The sequence below is a fragment of the Bactrocera neohumeralis genome, chromosome 6 (genome assembly GCF_024586455.1).
Source record: "Bactrocera neohumeralis isolate Rockhampton chromosome 6, APGP_CSIRO_Bneo_wtdbg2-racon-allhic-juicebox.fasta_v2, whole genome shotgun sequence".
NCBI classification, from domain to species: domain Eukaryota; kingdom Metazoa; phylum Arthropoda; class Insecta; order Diptera; family Tephritidae; genus Bactrocera; species Bactrocera neohumeralis.
In genome coordinates this window covers 25,810,326-25,827,809 of record NC_065923.1, presented here as the reverse complement: position 1 = coordinate 25,827,809, position 17,484 = coordinate 25,810,326, and the positions used below count along the sequence as shown (strand labels likewise).

Below are 17,484 nucleotides of genomic sequence, written 5' to 3'. Positions count from 1 at the left end.
TTGAGTTAAGAATAAGCTTTTGTTCATTTCGTTTTGATCATATTTAGAAATATTTAAATATAATTAAAGAGTTTCGATGCTTTTAGTTCTTATTAGAATAATTTAACTTTCGAAAGATCAAGTCTATAGCTCAGATAAATTACTCTATCGAACTAAAAAAAACAGCAATATTTTGTTATATCTGGCTTCCATTACTTTCGCAGAGATCCCTTACAAAAGCTAAAAGAATAAGTTTTTTTTGTGAGATATTATGTACATTCGATGCTGTCCCCTGTTAGGGGAAAAATATTTTTTGCGCTGAAATGTAGGCAACATTTTTAAATTTTTCAAATAATTTTTTGAATTTCTATGAGTCCAATTGAAGAGCTCAGGAGCATCATTTAACATATCTATTCCTCCTTTTGACAAAAACTATGCATTTCCCCCACAAAAACTGAAAGAATAAGTTTTTTGTGAGATATTATTTACATTCGATGTTGTACCTTATTTCATTGCGCTAAAATGTAGGCAACATTTCTTAAATTTTTCCAAATAATTTTTATTAATTCCATTGCCAATAAAGGAGTTCAGAAGGATCATTTAACATATCCTACTTTGGAGCAAAAATTATGCTTTTCTTTGCGCTGAAATGTAGGCAGCATTTTTTTAATTTTTTTCAAAATTTTTCCAAATTAAGTTGCCAAGTGGAGGAGCTCAGGACGACTGTTCTTTATTTTAAGAAAAAACTAGGTATTTTTTTGCGCTGAAACGAAGGCAACATTCTTTTAAATTATTTCAAAACAGCTTTTCAAATATTAATTATGAATTTATATTGTTTGTTTACTCAAAAATTCAGGTGGATTTTCCAACTTAACATATAAATGATATACATAGTTACTTAACGGGGAGAATTGCCTTGTCCATAAACAATATTTTTAATAATATTTTTCATTTGATTTCAGCTCTCGAACCAACAGAAGTACCACACTTCAAAATCCCGCTCTCCAATGCCATGGCGCGAGTTGGTCAAAAAATCAAGCTTGAAGCTCTTATCGGTGGTATACCAAGACCGGATATATTCTGGATGCACAATGGCAAGCCTTATGTACCGCGAGATAGCAAAGTGAGTATACTATACGTATTCCATTAAATTAAAGACATACATAAGTTCTTAATCTTGCACGAGGCTCGCTATTTACAAATCACGATGATTGATAGTTGATTCGACACGCTTAGGGTTAAAGACCGAAGTCTTGAAAAGGTAAATATGATATTTAGTGTAATATCAAACTGGCAGAGGGATGGTGGGAGCCTAGAAATGCATACGGAATAAACCAAAGGCTCAAGTGGGCAATCTTCATCAATATCATATAAGAAAAATTATTAATTAACATCGGCAAGGACCAATGTAGTTGAACTGAAAATGGTGAATTCGGTATATAAGGTCCCATTTTGTTTAACTAATGTGGTATCGACAATGCCAAAATTACTTCACATGACAAGAAATGTCATTCCTCTGGCTGGAGTTCTTCTTTTATTCACAAACATAATTACATAACTAAAGTAAGGATCCAGTGTCAGAACCATACAATTTGTAATTGAGAGTTTCAACTTTGAGAACGCTTTTTGGTCTCGAAAAGGTGGTTAAGTCATATGACCGTGAACAGATAAGGATCAGAATCTACAGGAGGCAACGACCAATGTTAATTTTCTTCGAAACATTGTACTGAAATAGTCACAATATCCTGTCGGGAGAGGCTCTTTCAAAAATGCTTTTGGTTTCATGGGCTAATAACTATCTTTTTTTCATTCCGATTCCCTAATAATATTCTGATCTACGAATTATATAATACCAAGAGCGTATCAAACTCACGAACTTATGCCGAGATGCCACCCACAAATATAATCGCCATCAAATTACGCCCAACAAAGCAGCCAAAAGCACTAACTATATCCACTACGTCCGATTATTCCAAATAATCGTGCTATATATAGCTCACTGTGAATAAAAGCCATAGAATCACTTTAGTGCAATAAAAAATTTAGCTAATTGCATTAATATGTTTTTGGGGCCACAATGGCATTAGCGTGGGCAGTTGGCGAAATGGCGAGCAGGCGGTGCGATATTACTTAGACGATTGCCAAAAATAAACCCAGTGAAGATAGTGCGTGGCAATACGACCGAACTGTGTGGCCTGAATGAATTTCGACGTAGCCGCCGACGATAAAGATTCTTAATATTCATATTTATTGAAATTGTGTGCAATTTATAGGAGCGAAAGTGTAACGCTGGCGCATTGCAGACATAATTATGTTATGACAATTTCTGTGGCGGTGGCGATGGCGGCGGTTGTTGAGCGGGTCAAGGCGAGCTGAAAGTTTGCTTCGAGTTATTCTAGCAATATTATTAATGACTTAAAAACGGGCATTGTGCTTGAAACGGAAATTGTTGGCAGCGCATAGACACATACCTATACATATGTATGTATATACTTGGGAATGGGTAGTGGGCGTTGCTGTTGACAGCTTTTGCGGTAATTTTTGAGAATTAATTATTATTATAATTATTTAAGGCAAACACGCTTTTCAATAAAGTATTTAAAAAATATTAGAATAATTAATTAGGGGAAGAAATATTGCTTTTATTCGGTGCCAGCAGCAGTATTCAACAAATTTGTAGTAAATAAATATTAGGGTGTACCAAAATATTTTGAAAAAATGCATATTATGCATATTACTTTTATAATTACAAAATAAAAAAAAAAAACTATTAAGTAGTTTGAAAAAAAAAATACTGAACTTTACAAAAATAAAAATATTTAAGGGGTTTCCTCGGGTAAAAAACTGCCTTTTTCAATAATATTTTTTCTGATATAAAAGAAGAAATATTTTATTAGATTTTTTTCTTGTTACAAACATACACTATTAACAAAAAATTCTGAAATTTTTGGAAAAAAAAAATTTTAATTCGGCCATTGCGACGTCGTTTCCGGTGACCCCTCAGAAAAAAATGTGCCCGAGTTGACAGGATAACTCTTAACAGAACCATCTAAAGTGAAAAAATATGTGTTTTAGTTAAAATCTTAGCTTAGAACTTGGACGAAGAAAAAAATCTTTCGTCCAAGTCTTTAAGAATTGTATCTCATAGATCTGTGTAAAATTTCACGAAAATCAGTTGAGTAGTTCTCAAGAAATCTTGCCAACCGATTTCGAAAACACAGTTTCGAGAAAAACGCGTATAAGGACAGCGCACTTAGCCTAGCAAGCCTTGAGCGTACAAGTTCTCAAGGCTGTATCGCCGAACCTATTACTCGGATCAACTTAACACTTCAGGAGAATATTCTAGAGGTTTTATAGAATTTAATAAGGCAATAAATAAATAATTCGATTTTTTGAAGCCCGTAAACCCATGTAACCCTTTCCTTTCCCCTTTTAACAAATTTCGTGAAGTAATATTGTCAAATAAAAAAGCTTTCAATACTAGAACTTGATTATGAGCGATATCCTATAGTAGTCAGATATCGGTGGTTCCAAAGAATAAGCATTATCTTAAAGAGACAAGAACGTGTGCAAAATTTCAGATTCATATCTCAAAAACTGAAGAACCAGTTCACGTGCTTACTGATAGAAAAAAGGGCGTGGCTAAATCGATTCAGCTCGAGTCATCGTCTATATAGTACATATGTAAGTATATAGTATTCAGGGTCTCCGAAATTTTTTTTAGAGTAATACAATATTTATGTTTGACGCAATATGTATAAGGTTTTAATATATAAAAAGTATAACCCTAATGTTAACTTACATTTTCACATATTTACATACATTTACAAATTACCATATCTTCCCCACGACTTTGCAACTGTTTAGCGGCAATTTGTCAGTCGAAAAATATCAGAATTAAATTTTTACAGCGAAATATCGCAGGCTGCAGAAATAAATTGTGGGTTTAGTCGAAAGCAATTTGACTTTTGGCACAAAAAATTAGCTGCCTTTATAAAATTGAGTGAAGAAAGATATTATGAGGCACTTGTGTGCAAAAACAAATATCAAAATATTTTTTGAGAATATGCATTTAGAACTAAAGGAATAAAACGGTAAAAGCGAAAAGGTAAAACAAAAAATATTAAATGAGTGAGATAAAAATTGAACTTACCCAAGCTTTTTCATGGTAGTTAAGTTGATCTTGATATCAAGTTTCACATATTTAAAAAGATTAACACTATTACACATATATATGAATTTTGAAAAATTACGGCTTTCATAAGATAATCCATTTCAACCGAAGTATTTCCTTCTTTTGCACTGTCTTTTACTTGAACTATCACAAATTCCGTTCACTTGAAGATTCTGATGTCAAAATCAACAGTTGTTCTGAAATAAGAAGAGATAATAGTTTATAAGACATAAGGACAGACTATTTCAAATAATTTTTATAATATTGTAAACATAAAACAAATATAGTCTTATTCAAAAAACATTATTATAAAAGTCAGCTTTAGCGTCGAGTTCAAATACTGTAGGTACTAAACCAAGAAAAGAAGGATATAGAGATGTGCACAGATATAACGAATAAGTTAAAGAGATGAAACAATATTTTTCTTTCTTTACATGATCACTGAAAGGATTTAGTTTCAAAATATCTATGTACATATTGTGAAGGGTGATCAGCTTCGATGTTCCCTACTACGAGTATTTTAAAGAAAAACACAGAAACCTCAAATTTAATGAGGAATGTTTATCATTCGAAAGAACATTCTTTGGCATTTATTTTTTAAAGACTATCTCTTTCAAATGCTGGCCGCGGCTACGTCCCAGGCGGTCCATCCGTTGATTCCAATTTTCGAAGACTCGTTCGAGCATTTCGACTGATAACTGGCGAATAACACGCGTACTGTTTTGCTCCAAGGTCTGCATAGAAGCGGGATTATCCGCGTAGACTTTAGACTTTAAATACCCTCCAAGAAAAAGTCTTACGGTGTGATATCACACGACCTTGGTGGCTAATCGACCGCTCCAAAACATGAATTTTTCTACTCAACGAAATATTCTCTCAATAAATCCATTGATTGATACGATGTGTGAAAAGTGGCACCGTCTTGTTGAAACCAAATGTCGCCGAGATCACGAGCTTCAATTTCAGGCATCAAATAGTCAATTATCATTGACGGTTACGTTCTCACCGGCTCCATGGATTCCACCGGCGCACAAACCACACCAGAACGTTGTTTTTTCTGGATGAAATGGCGGCTCTTGAAAGGGCCTCATCTTGGCTCAAAAACGTCAAATCTTCTTAGAACTTTTCAAGAGCCCATAGAGCGAATCGATGTCGCTTGAAAAGGCGAAACACATTTGTCACAGAACGTGAACTTTCATAATAAAATTAACGATTTGTAAACCTTGTTCTGGCGTAAATCTTTACATGATGAAAAGCCAAACAGTACTGGCTATTGAAAAAAGTACCATTACTTAGATCACACGTTAATTGCCTTGAATTGTACATTATCCTCTTTAGGTAACATTAATTAGGTTTAGGACCGATCAAAAATTTTCTATTAATCGAATTCCATCAAGCTGGAAAGCGGAGTTCCCCTATCATCGTTCTTTCGGCCCTCGCTCGAGCACAGCAAGAAGAATAGCGTAAATTGGCGATTTTGCCATTAAAATGGTATTATCTTTACTATTATGTTTCTCTTTTATTATACTACTGTATTAGATTTATACTAGTTGCGTGTTCCATTCGCCACCGCACAAGATTTGACAGCCAGTGCAAGTGTTCATTTATTTGCTTTTCTTATTCACTTTCGCTGAAAAATGTTCGCTAAATGATTCTGTAATAAAAGATTTTATTTCTCGAATAATATTTAGCCACACATATAGATATATATATGTACACATATATTATTTTTGCATATTTTGCAAACTCAAAATAATATATTTTTTGTTTGGTAATTTGCATATTCGTATATCCAATTGTAGCCACAAAAAGAAAAATATGCGATATCCCCCACATGTGGTTGAAATACATATGAATGTATATTTGCTTCCCATTGCGAACAAGTGAATATAAATTCTTTGATATCTAAGTTATATATTTATCTATGATGTAATGATATACTTAAAAGGGGACTCAATGAAATGTTATTGAAAAAAATAAAATAATAAATGAAAATCATAAACATTTAATTTTTCCTAATGGGTCTAAATAAATAAAAAAAGTAATCGTGCCATAATGTATACACTCGCACTTTCATAACCCACAGGTTTGTTTACATTTAGACGTTCTAAACATAGCCTCCAGTAAACAAATTTCTAATGATATTCATGAACATAAGACAGTTCAGTATTTCTATTCTATAAATCTACTACATTTACTACTGTGGGCGAAAAATAGTAAGACTTTGTTCATAATTTTAAAATTCTTCAGAATTAAACTTATTCGCTCTTGGCCCCAATACACTTGTGTCAACGTGTTTTCCAATCTTCGAAACAGTTGTTAATGTCAACTTCCGGAATAGCTTTCAATTGGTTCAATGTCTTCAATTAATTCAAAACAATTTCCCCCAAGCGATTGTTTAAGTTTGCTGAATAGCCAGAAGTCACACGGCGCTAAAACAGGCGAATACGGTGGTTGCGGCGCGTTATTTATTGAAATTTGGTGAAAATCTCACGACAAATCGTGATCGTGATGTAAAAACCAAAAATTGTCGGCCCATAATTCCGTCCTCCTCTTACGAATACTCAAATAGTACTCTTTGTGGATAGTTTGGCCGGTCAGAAGGAATTCAGAGTGCACCACACCTTGATAATGCAAGAAAACTGTCAACATAACCTCGACTTTTGATCTGCTTTCACGTAGTTTTTTCGACTTCCGCTTACCTTTGCCACGATATACGGCAGATTGATCATCTGTTTCCGAGTCGTAAGCATAGATCCAAGACTCATCGCCAGTAATAATACGTTTCATGACATCCTGGTAGTCGGAAAGCATTGTTTCACAGACGTTAACGCGACGTTGTTTTTCGAAAAAATTGGGTGATTATAGAACCTTTCACTTTTATAGGTACAAATGATCTTTCAAAATGGTTTTCATTGATCCTTCCGATATTCCAACGATGCCAGGAAGATCTCTGACTGTTAGTCGTCGATTCTCAAGCACCAATTCCTTTATTTTATTGATGTGTTGATCATCAGTTGATGTTGAAGGCCGTTCTGGACGTGGTTCATCCTCAAAGCGTTTTCGACCCTTTTTCAATAATTTTTACCAATCAAAAACACTTGCTCGCGACAAACAATTATCGCCGAAGACCTTTTCCAACATTCTGAACTTTTCGGCACCAGAAATTTTACTCCGCACACAAAATTTAATGGAGGCTCTTTGTTGAATAATTTGAATCATCGTAAAAATCGGTGAATTCACTTTATGTACTTCAGACATACAAGGGTATACTAAACACTATTATTTTCTAATCTCTGTGCCAAATGTCACTGACAGTCATACCAATCTAGAAAAAAAAACGTTTTCGATAGGTTTTCGTTCGAAATCAAATACATTAAAAAGTCGTAGTATTTCTTGCCCACAGTATATCTAAATATATAATACCACCCATGTGGAAAGCAAATTTATTTGAGGTTGGATGTGCAGAATAATAAGATTTAAAAAAATAAAAGGTGAAAATAATGATCTTTGGAGGTTATTGCTCTTTCAGGATTACTACTTATTTGAAGAAACCATACAAAATTTGGTGAAGATAGTATGTTGTTAAATGAAAAAGTTTTTATTCAGTAGAATTAATAACTTTTAGGTAGAATTTTAATATAAAGGAGGTATGTTCAAATATAAGTATGAACTCATAGTTCATAAAAGGAATAAGAAGGAAAGTTGATAGAACCGGGATGACTTTGGTACCTCGAGTCGATCACAGCATATAAACATAGACTAAATATTTATTGGATTACATCATAGTCCCGAGAGAAATCTTCACCAAACACCATTCAATAGGTCCAGACTACAGATATCTGCAGTCAAGTGCGCGAACTGCATGATTGGTGGTTGGTTTGAGTCCAGATTACAATACGGCTGGGAGGTTTTTCGTAAAATCCCATAAACTTGTTTAAACTGTTTCAGAATTTATATGAATTCGATTTTTTTTCTGTTTTATGCGGAATAAATATTATTTCACAGTTGCAAAAAATCTTCTTAAACCAAGAGGTTATAAGGGAGTCTGTATCTTTGAAGATTGAACCTTCAGTATAAAAACTACTAGTCCTAAGACCTCATACACCCATTGTGCAAGTCTTAAAAAAATACGATTCCTTTGGAATTAAAAAAAAATTATTTTGAATCTTTTTGTAAATTATATCAATTTTTTAAATTTTTGTGTGTCTATTTATACATTTTTTAATAATATAAAGCAAAATTTTTCATGACAGTACTTTACTATTTTTCGATTAAACCGTGATCGCCGACGCCGCTTAAAAAAGTCCTCAACTGATGCATTAATTTAGACTTTCTCCGTGGATGAAAAAAAGGGTAAATTCTCTCATAGGCGATATTGTCGGTACAACGACCTACAAACAAAAAATAAATAAAAATAGACAAAATGGCGGCGTTTCAAAAAAGTTGAATTTTACTTAAATTGTGGTTGTTTTTGCCAGCCAAAATTTGATTTTTATCAGATCAAAAAACGAGGCCAATATTTAGAGAAATACACAGAACATATTTGTCTTCGAGTAATCACTGCAGCAAATTTGAAAAATATAGTTTTGAGAAAAAGGCGTTTAAAGACAAACTCATGAAGCAGCTTGAGCTGAGCGGCTATACTTTGGAAAGCTGTAACTCAAAAACTATTTGAGATATCGATATAAATAAAATAATAAAGGATTTTTTTTTTAATTTCAAACTAGGTCTGCCCCTAAAATGGCATATTTTTTTGTGTTAGAAGAAGCTAAAAGATATTATTCTTTAGGGAATGGTTTAACCTCAGCACAAACTCCTTATTCTGTTGATTACTTGTAGTTACCACTTTCTAAACATTTTCTTCTCAAGACCCACAAAAATATATCAACCAAAGTTCACATATATCAATGTCAAATAAAACAACAGATTCGTGCCATATTTTTCCGCCCACACACCCAACGCCCAGTCTATACAATAAAATGTGAGTGCATAAAAAATGGCAGCGCGTTTAGACCGCCGGATGCAACCTCTGCTCAATCAAAACATAAAGTCGAAAATTGTGTAAATAAAATTTTAATTACACAAAACAGGGGAACAAGCAAAAATAAATTAAAATACCACTAACAGTAATTGAATACAAATTTTTCTACACAACTCACCACACAGCCAAGAACACACACACACGCGCACGAGGTGGCAAGTATTTTGCGAAATATTCACCACGGCACTGCGAGTTTTCGACTTTCATTTGCCACATTATTTTCAAATGAACAAGTACTTACATATTTACACAAACACACATACACACACATACATGCACATACAATATATATTCACACACTAGCGATTGTTCACTAATGGTTTTCAATATTTTCGCAACGTTTTTCATTTCAGTACGAGTACGGCCGCGCAACGCTCATAATCCCCCAAGCTTATCCCAACGACGCCGGAGTGTATGTGTTAACAGCGAAAAATCTAGCAGGCGAAGCATATAGTTCGTGTAACGTCGTCGTCAAAGGACGCCTGCCGAACGAGACATCCGACTCAGAGTTGGCCTCCGATATGGAACCGATTAAGCCCTCGGTACAATTGCCACTCAAAGATGTGTCAATATTCGAGGGTAAACCAGTGCGTTTGGATTGTGTGATTGTCGGTCAACCGGAACCCGAAGTCATTTGGTATCACAATGAGCGGCCAGTCAAAGAATCAGCCGATGTGCAGTTGCTTTTCCAAGGTGACCGCTGCTCGTTGATCATACAAGAAGTGTATCAAGAGGATGCGGGCAACTACAAAGTGGTGGCCATCAATTCGGCTGGTGAAGCCGCGAGCAGTTGTGAGCTCAAAGTGACGCCACTAAATATTGCCGAGCCTGCGACACGCGCACAAACCGAGCGTCAGTCCGTGCCGAAGGAGACACTGCCGAAATTCGATAAGTTCCTAACCGATGTGCTGGCGGACGAAGGCGAAACCGTCGAGATGGAGGTGAGCGTTAGTGGTGATCAACCACTTACCGCGAAATGGTATCTGGCCAATAAGGAGTTGAGCGAAAGTGAACGGCTTTCGATGAGTGCTAATCCGGCGGTCGGTGCCTTCAAATTAATCTTAAAAAATGTAGTTTCCGACGATCGCGGCGTGTATACGGTGAAAGTGTTGAATAATGCGGGCGATGCGAAATGCTTCTCGCAATTGAATGTGAAGAGCGTGAATGCGCCTGAAAATCAACGCAGTCAACAAGTGGAACCGGTTGAGAAGTTGACTTGTCCCGAATTCAAAGAACTCTTCTCGGACAAACAAGCTTACGCCGACGATATGGTGAAGTTCGAGTGTATTGTGAAAGGCAAGCCGACACCCAAAGTGCATTGGTGTTTCAACGAACAGCCTGTACATGGGCACAACTTCCTCGTATCGACCAGTGGCGATAGGCAAGTGCTGACCATACAGAAGGCCAGCATTGATACCGTGGGCAAAATAAGCTGCATTGCCGAGAATGAGATTGGCAAAGCCACTTGTGCGGCCTATTTGAATTTACTCGGCCCAGGCATGCAGTTGCTGCCCGCCACTAGTGATCTGCAAACCTCTACACAGGAACACAATACCGAATCGTCGCGTGTCACCATCAAGAAGCAGACCTTCACCACCACATCCACGTCACAAATCAGTTCATTCGAAGGTAATATGCCGCAAACCGAGATCCATCATTCCTCGGCGCATATCGATCAGTCGCTAAAACAGCTGGGCGCACAACAACCCGAAGTCATTGAGACACATCACTACCAGGAGCTGCACAAAAGCAAAGACATGTCAACGCCAAATGTGCAACAAAAATTATTTACATTGGTGCAATCGGCTGGCAATGGACCGAGTCAGCAGCCAGCTATAACCGGCACAGCTGGTGTGGCGGTGCCTGAATCACCGACGCGCCTACGCAAGCAAATAGCGCCACGTTTCACCACACCGCTGACGGGTAAGATTGTCGATCAGGGCACAGATGTGGCAATGGAGGCGATCTACGATGGTTTCCCCTCACCCGAAATCAAAGTGGAGAAGAATGGCGAACAACTGTTCGAGAATCAACGTTTGAAGATCGAAAATCGCTGCAATCGCGTCAGCATCGAGCTGAAGCAGGTGGGTGTGGCAGATGCGGGACGCTATGCAGTCACCGCCACAAATACAATGGGACAATCAACGAGCACTGCCGATCTAGTTGTGAAGAGTAAGTACCATTAAATGCCAACAAATATTCAAAAACGTGCAAAACAAAACAAAATTAGAGCAAATTGAACGAAAGTTAAAAAATAAAAAAAAAATCTTTATAGAATGGAAAAACACTAATGGGGAAGCAATTAATTAGAATTTGGCAAAAAACAAGCAAAAAATGCGGACAAACTCATGTACACTTGTGCTGAAAAGTATGCAGCCTTTTGTTTCTTCTTCTTCTTCACTTGTTTCTGAAGTGACAATAAAATCAAAACAATTTGGGGATCATTGGGATTAATTCAAATATTACAGCTGTCGGTGACGAAAGTTATATATCTAGTCCGAATTTTAGGTTAGTTAGATTCAAAGCTGAAAAACTTTTATTCAAGTATTAGTATTTCCCTTTTTTAAGATTACTTCTAGCCATTTTGTCAAGAATTGTCACTGTCAACAAATAAAGCTAAGGATTTTTTGAATTTTTGAGCTTTGCCGTGAATAAAGATCCGCTAAAATAATCCGCTAAAGAAGAAGAGGTGTAAAACAAACTTCGCTCAAGGGTTACTCCGTGAAAAAAGGATCTAAAATACCCGAAGAGTAGGGCTCGACTTTCATAAGTACTATATTTTTGAATAACTAAAAAATGCAGTGGCACGACTACTGGCTACATATGTATGTATAAATCGATGGATACTAGCGGTTGGGCAAACACCGACTACATGATCCCACTTTTCAACTGGGAAAAAACGTTCAAAATACGGATGGTTTGAAAATGTACGATGGAGTTGGTGCGGGAATATATTGTCTAGAGTTAGGCATACGGCAGCCTTCTAAGTTGCCGGACCACTGCAATATATTTCAAGCTGAGGTCTTTGCTTTTGCAAAAGCCGCAGAGCTGGACTCTAATGCACCTGCAGCAATTCCAGAATCAACATCTATGTAGAAAGCCTAGCAGCAATCAACGCAATAACCTCATATCGCATATCGGCCAGAAGAGTCTTGGGAAGCAGGGCGGCAGCGGGCAGTCTGGGTGCCAGGCCACAAAGGCATCGAGGGCAATGAAATAGTGGGCGAGATTGCTAAGAATGGTGTACGGCTAACTCCCCAAAACGTAATCAACATTGGGAAAAGAAAATCAAAATCCGATGGAACGAGCTAGATGGGTGCAAAACTGCAAAAGGATAAATCGGAAGTTCACAAAATTCCTACTAGCATTCGATAGGAGGGACAGTAGGCACATGATCGGAATACTAACTGGTCACTGTGTGATGGCGAAATACTCTCGCGGAATGGGCTGACAGATCGAGAAGACTGCAGAAAGTGTCTAGAACAAGGCACCAGGGAAACAATGTGCACTTGTCTTTCATTGGCAAGACTACGCTGTAAGCAAATGGGGGCCCCACGGTACTGAGGAGGTATCGATAATGAGGCCACAGAGTCTGCTAAAATTCGCCTTTAACGCAGACATACTAAAGAAACTGAACTCCATCTGGTATCTCAAGGGACAAAAACTGGTCTATGCGTGGCTAGTTGGCCTATCAGCTTAACCTAACCTTTCCGCTAAAAGCAATAAGTTGCAGAATCTTTTGGAGTCACTCAAATAGCCATTTCAAAACTTCCAAAAGCAGCCGGATACATTCAATTGCACAAACGACAGCCTTAAATGCGAAAAATCATATATGTAACATGGTCAATCAGACTAATCAACGGCAAAGTCACATAACCAAGTAAACCCTTATTGACGAAAGCTACCGACAACAACTCATTAAATTGAAGCGAGTGATTACCGAAAAATGCACAGGAAGTAAGGTTATCTTAACGACATCTGGTCTCATGTTGCAAGGTCGGTTAAAAACTATTTCGAAAACAGTGCCTGGGAAGCTTTGCCGCAAACGCCTTATAGCTCAGTCATTGTCCCTTCTGACCACTATTTGTTCTGACCGTTGAGGAACGTCTTCACTGGCATACAGGTCACATCAGGTGTATCAAAAATTGGATTGCTTCATTCTTAGCCACCAAGCTGGCGCAGTTCATTTCGGATGGGATTCGCAAATAGCCACAAAGATAGAAAAAATATTATAGCTTCAGATGGGTAATACTAAGGATATGTCTTTTTTTTATCAAACGTTCAAATTTTGACAAACAATCGCACAAATATAGTTATCGACCCAATATAAGTATCCTAAAAACGCCGATCTTTTTTCAAAATTAGCAAGAATATAGTTAAAAGGTTATGAGAGGGGTTCAATTAGTTTCAGAGATAGATTTTCCTGTGCATTGATTTATGAATTTTCAGGCGGTGCAAGAGCTCAAAGATGAATTACTAATCATTATGAATTTTTTGACAAAGTTGACTTTGAGCTCCTGTTATGGGAAACTAAATAGAAGTGAGAGAATGTTTGTTACTGGTTGGTGATGTTGAGAAGAGCAGTAAATCTGTTCAACATCGAAAAATGAAGGATCTATTTTCTATATCAACTAAATTATAAAGCATACTTACCTTTACCATCAATTTTGTCTAAGTAATGGTAAAGCATAGTACGAATATTTTCATCACACAGTGTACGAATATGTTAAAGAGAGCTTCTCACGAACCCATCGATAAACATTTCAATAGCACTGCTGGAAATTTGGAGCAGCACTAATGGCTTCTTTTCCGCAAGTGAATGTTTGTCGGAAGCCAGATAGTGGGTGGCGGGAAAACAGTTCAGGGCCACACGCATCAAATTTTGCACAATCAGCCAGCTGAGCAAAAAACCATGCAGCGTTAGAACTTCAAGCATTGAGCTACAAACGAAATCAATGCTCAGCAATAACGACCACACACATGTGTGGTGCATATACATATGTACATATATCATAGTGGCAACATGATGATCATCATCTCCTTCTTCACTTAGTTTTCAAAAAAATGTTTATTTTATGAGGCGATTTGCCAAAAATCCAACATTTTTCCTTCGTCACTCGATGTATGGCTATGATGTTGGCGTTTGAAATAGGCACAGCCAGCACAAACAAATGCATATATGCATGTATGCGTGTATGTGCGTTTGTATACAGTATGTATGCATGTGCGTTTATTAAATTTAGAGGAATAGCAAAGCGTAACAAACTTGAAATTCTCTGAATAACAGTCTGCAATGCAGCATTTTCGGCGTTTCATATTGAATTTAATGATTTTTGGCATTTTCATACAAAATGTAGGTGAATAAAAAAAAAAATACCGCTAAATAGAAATATATGAAGGCAAAAAAATAATAACAACAACAATTCCTAAAGCAAAATAATGACTTGTGTTCGAATGACGGCGGTGCAGCAATTGTTGGCAATGATGATGAGGTAAACAGCATACAATGTTCTACAGAATCAGTCACCATTGAAAATTATTTATTTTCTTTTGTCTTTTTGAGCCGTTTGTGTTATGCGCCGGTTGGTTCGCGCGGTTATCAAATAATATATTTAGCATTACAAAATATTTTATTTGTATTTTAAACGAAAATATCATTTTTGTGAAATTTCATAATTTTTATTGGCACAAAAAGCAGGAAAATAGGGCTGCCACCTGTTTTTAATTGAAGAATTGCGTAAAATCTAAAAAAATGTTAAATTTTGTTGTAAGCCAACTTTTTCAGCAAGATTAAAAAATATAATTTTATGGAGTTGCCACCTAACAAAATAAAAATATTTGGTAAATTAAAAAAACTGCAAATTTTATTTATATTTTAATAGAAAATATTATGTATTATGAAACGAAATTTATTGACACAAAAAAAAATAGAGCTGCCACCTGTTTTTTAATAAAACTTTGCAGATAATCCAATCAAATGAATATATCTTGTTATTTAAAATTATTTTAACAGGCTTTATTAAAAAATATTATCTTACAGTGTTGCCACCCAAATAAAATTATAAAAATAAATATAGTTGTTAAATTTTACTCTAAATCAGCACTTAAAGCAAGATTTAAAAAAATATAATTTTATAGAGTTGCCACCTAATAAAATAAAAATATTTGGTGAATTAAAAATAATAATAATAAATAATTTTTAACAAAAATCTTTTATATAACGAATTTTCATAATTTTTATTGACACAAAAAAATAGAGCTGCCACCTGTTTATAAAGAAAACTTTGCAGACCATACAATCAAATTAATGAATCTTATTATTTAAACAAAAAAATAGAGCTGCCACCTGTTTTTAAAGAAAACTTTGCAGACCACACAATCAAATGAATAAGTCTTAATATTTAAACAGGCTTTGTTTAAAAAATATTTTTTACAGTGTTGCCAACTAATTAATATAAAATTTTTGGTGAATAAACAAACAATCTGGAAATTTTAAGTCTAGTGTGTGTACTAAACAATTAACATTTCAAAATTTTAATTTAAATAAGAGTTGGGAAGACGTTGCCACTACTTTTCTAGAAATTTAGAACTTTATTCGCAAATTCAAAACTATAACATCAACGCATAAAGTTCGTACACTATAGGCTAGTGTTGCTCCAAAAAATTTTTTTTGTGATGTTGCCACCTGATTGTGAAATAAAAAAAATATTAATAATAATATTTCTCGTTGAAAATGTTATAAGATATGAAATCAATAATATTTTTTTCCATTTATTTTGAATAGAAACCATTTTCCCACCTGTCTTTGGGCGACGCCTGCAGGCGCAAGTCGTTAAACGCGGTGAAAAGATCATAATGGAAGTAGAAGTAACCGGTTTACCGGAACCAACGGTAACCTGGATGAAAGACGATAAACCAATACAAGAAGCGGGCGTGTCACAGCATCGTCTGCTATCGCAAGGCAACTCCTACAAGCTGATTATCGAGAAAGGTGAGTGGATAAGAGGATAAGGTATTTATAGTGAGGACCAAAAGAAAAGAGCATCTAGATTTCAGTAATTTAAAGCGAAGCCGTATGATTTAAGTGTGAAACAGAGCAGCTTATAAAAATTTAAATGCTAGTTCTCTTCATTTTGGGGCATATTCTACATAAGTCGCGCATCTAATTTTTAGTTATAGAGATTGTTGCTTACATTTAGCCAATTTAAAAATTAAAAATTTAGCACAGTCACGAACTTTTAATTATACCCTGACAGCATATACTAAGTTTGCCACGATCTTTGTAACCCTTAAAAGAACGTTGAAGACCCTATACAGTATATACATATGTAAATGACCAGTGTGACGAACTGACTCGATTAGGCGATGTCCAATTGTCTGTCCCTCCGTCTGTATATCAGTTGTTGAGATATCGATCTGAAATTTTGCACCCGTTATTTTCTTTAGAAATTTGTCGGAACGGCCGATATTGAAACACTCTGGTATATCGATTCCATACTAACATAATGATCGGAATAAAATGCTTGAATGGAAAACATTTTTATTTGACGAGATATTTTCACCATATTTAGCATGTGTTATTGTCCAAGGCAGCTATGCAATCTCCGAAGAAATTGTTTAAATGAAATCACTGTAATATATAGTTGCCATACAAAAATTATCGATCAAAGTTCTTGTAATGAGTCTTTGGAATTTGTGGAGAGTGATATTAACGTTTTTCCTTGTTTTTAGTTGTAAGAAATGTTGCCTACATTTGGGCAACTTCTTAAATATTTATCAAAGTCACACACCATTAGTTTTTTCACAACTTCGAAAAATTCTTTCAAATACAATAATTTTGATATTTTCATGCCTTGGACTTAAAACAATTTCATCCAAAGACTTAATTTTGCCAATAGCATATTTTTTCTTAAATTTCTATTCCCTCTATATATCTATCTATCCATCTATCTATTGATCTATATTATTGACGTCTCTCCTAAAAGTATTCGAGTTAGTTTTATGACATCAATTTTTGCATATAACAATTCAGGACAATCCAGTGACTCGGGCAAGTATATGGTGAAGGCAACAAATGCCGGCGGCGAGGCCAAAAGCATTGCCGATTGTGCGATATTGGAACCATCGCCAGAACGTCTGCAGGAGGTCGTTAAGACTATTGTCTACGAAACGCCAGCTGAACTGAAAACCGAAGTAAGTCTGCATGTACACACTTTCACAAAGTCTAAATAATTAAATGACAAGGAATTCACACACGAATTTCATATTGAATTTATTTTTTAAATTA

General features: G+C 35.7%; 1 protein-coding gene across 5 annotated transcripts in view; it reads left to right on the top strand.

The window, feature by feature from the left end:
• Positions 1-17,484, top strand: part of LOC126762947 (titin homolog) — a 162,793-nt gene that overhangs the window by 93,873 nt on the left and 51,436 nt on the right. For all 5 annotated transcript variants that reach the window (XM_050480034.1, XM_050480035.1, XM_050480033.1 and 2 more), the window contains 4 exons: positions 942-1,102; positions 9,551-11,369; positions 15,982-16,188; positions 17,230-17,390. In XM_050480034.1, coding sequence (XP_050335991.1) covers positions 942-1,102; positions 9,551-11,369; positions 15,982-16,188; positions 17,230-17,390 — 2,348 coding nt within the window. The remainder of the gene's footprint in view (positions 1-941; positions 1,103-9,550; positions 11,370-15,981; positions 16,189-17,229; positions 17,391-17,484) is intronic.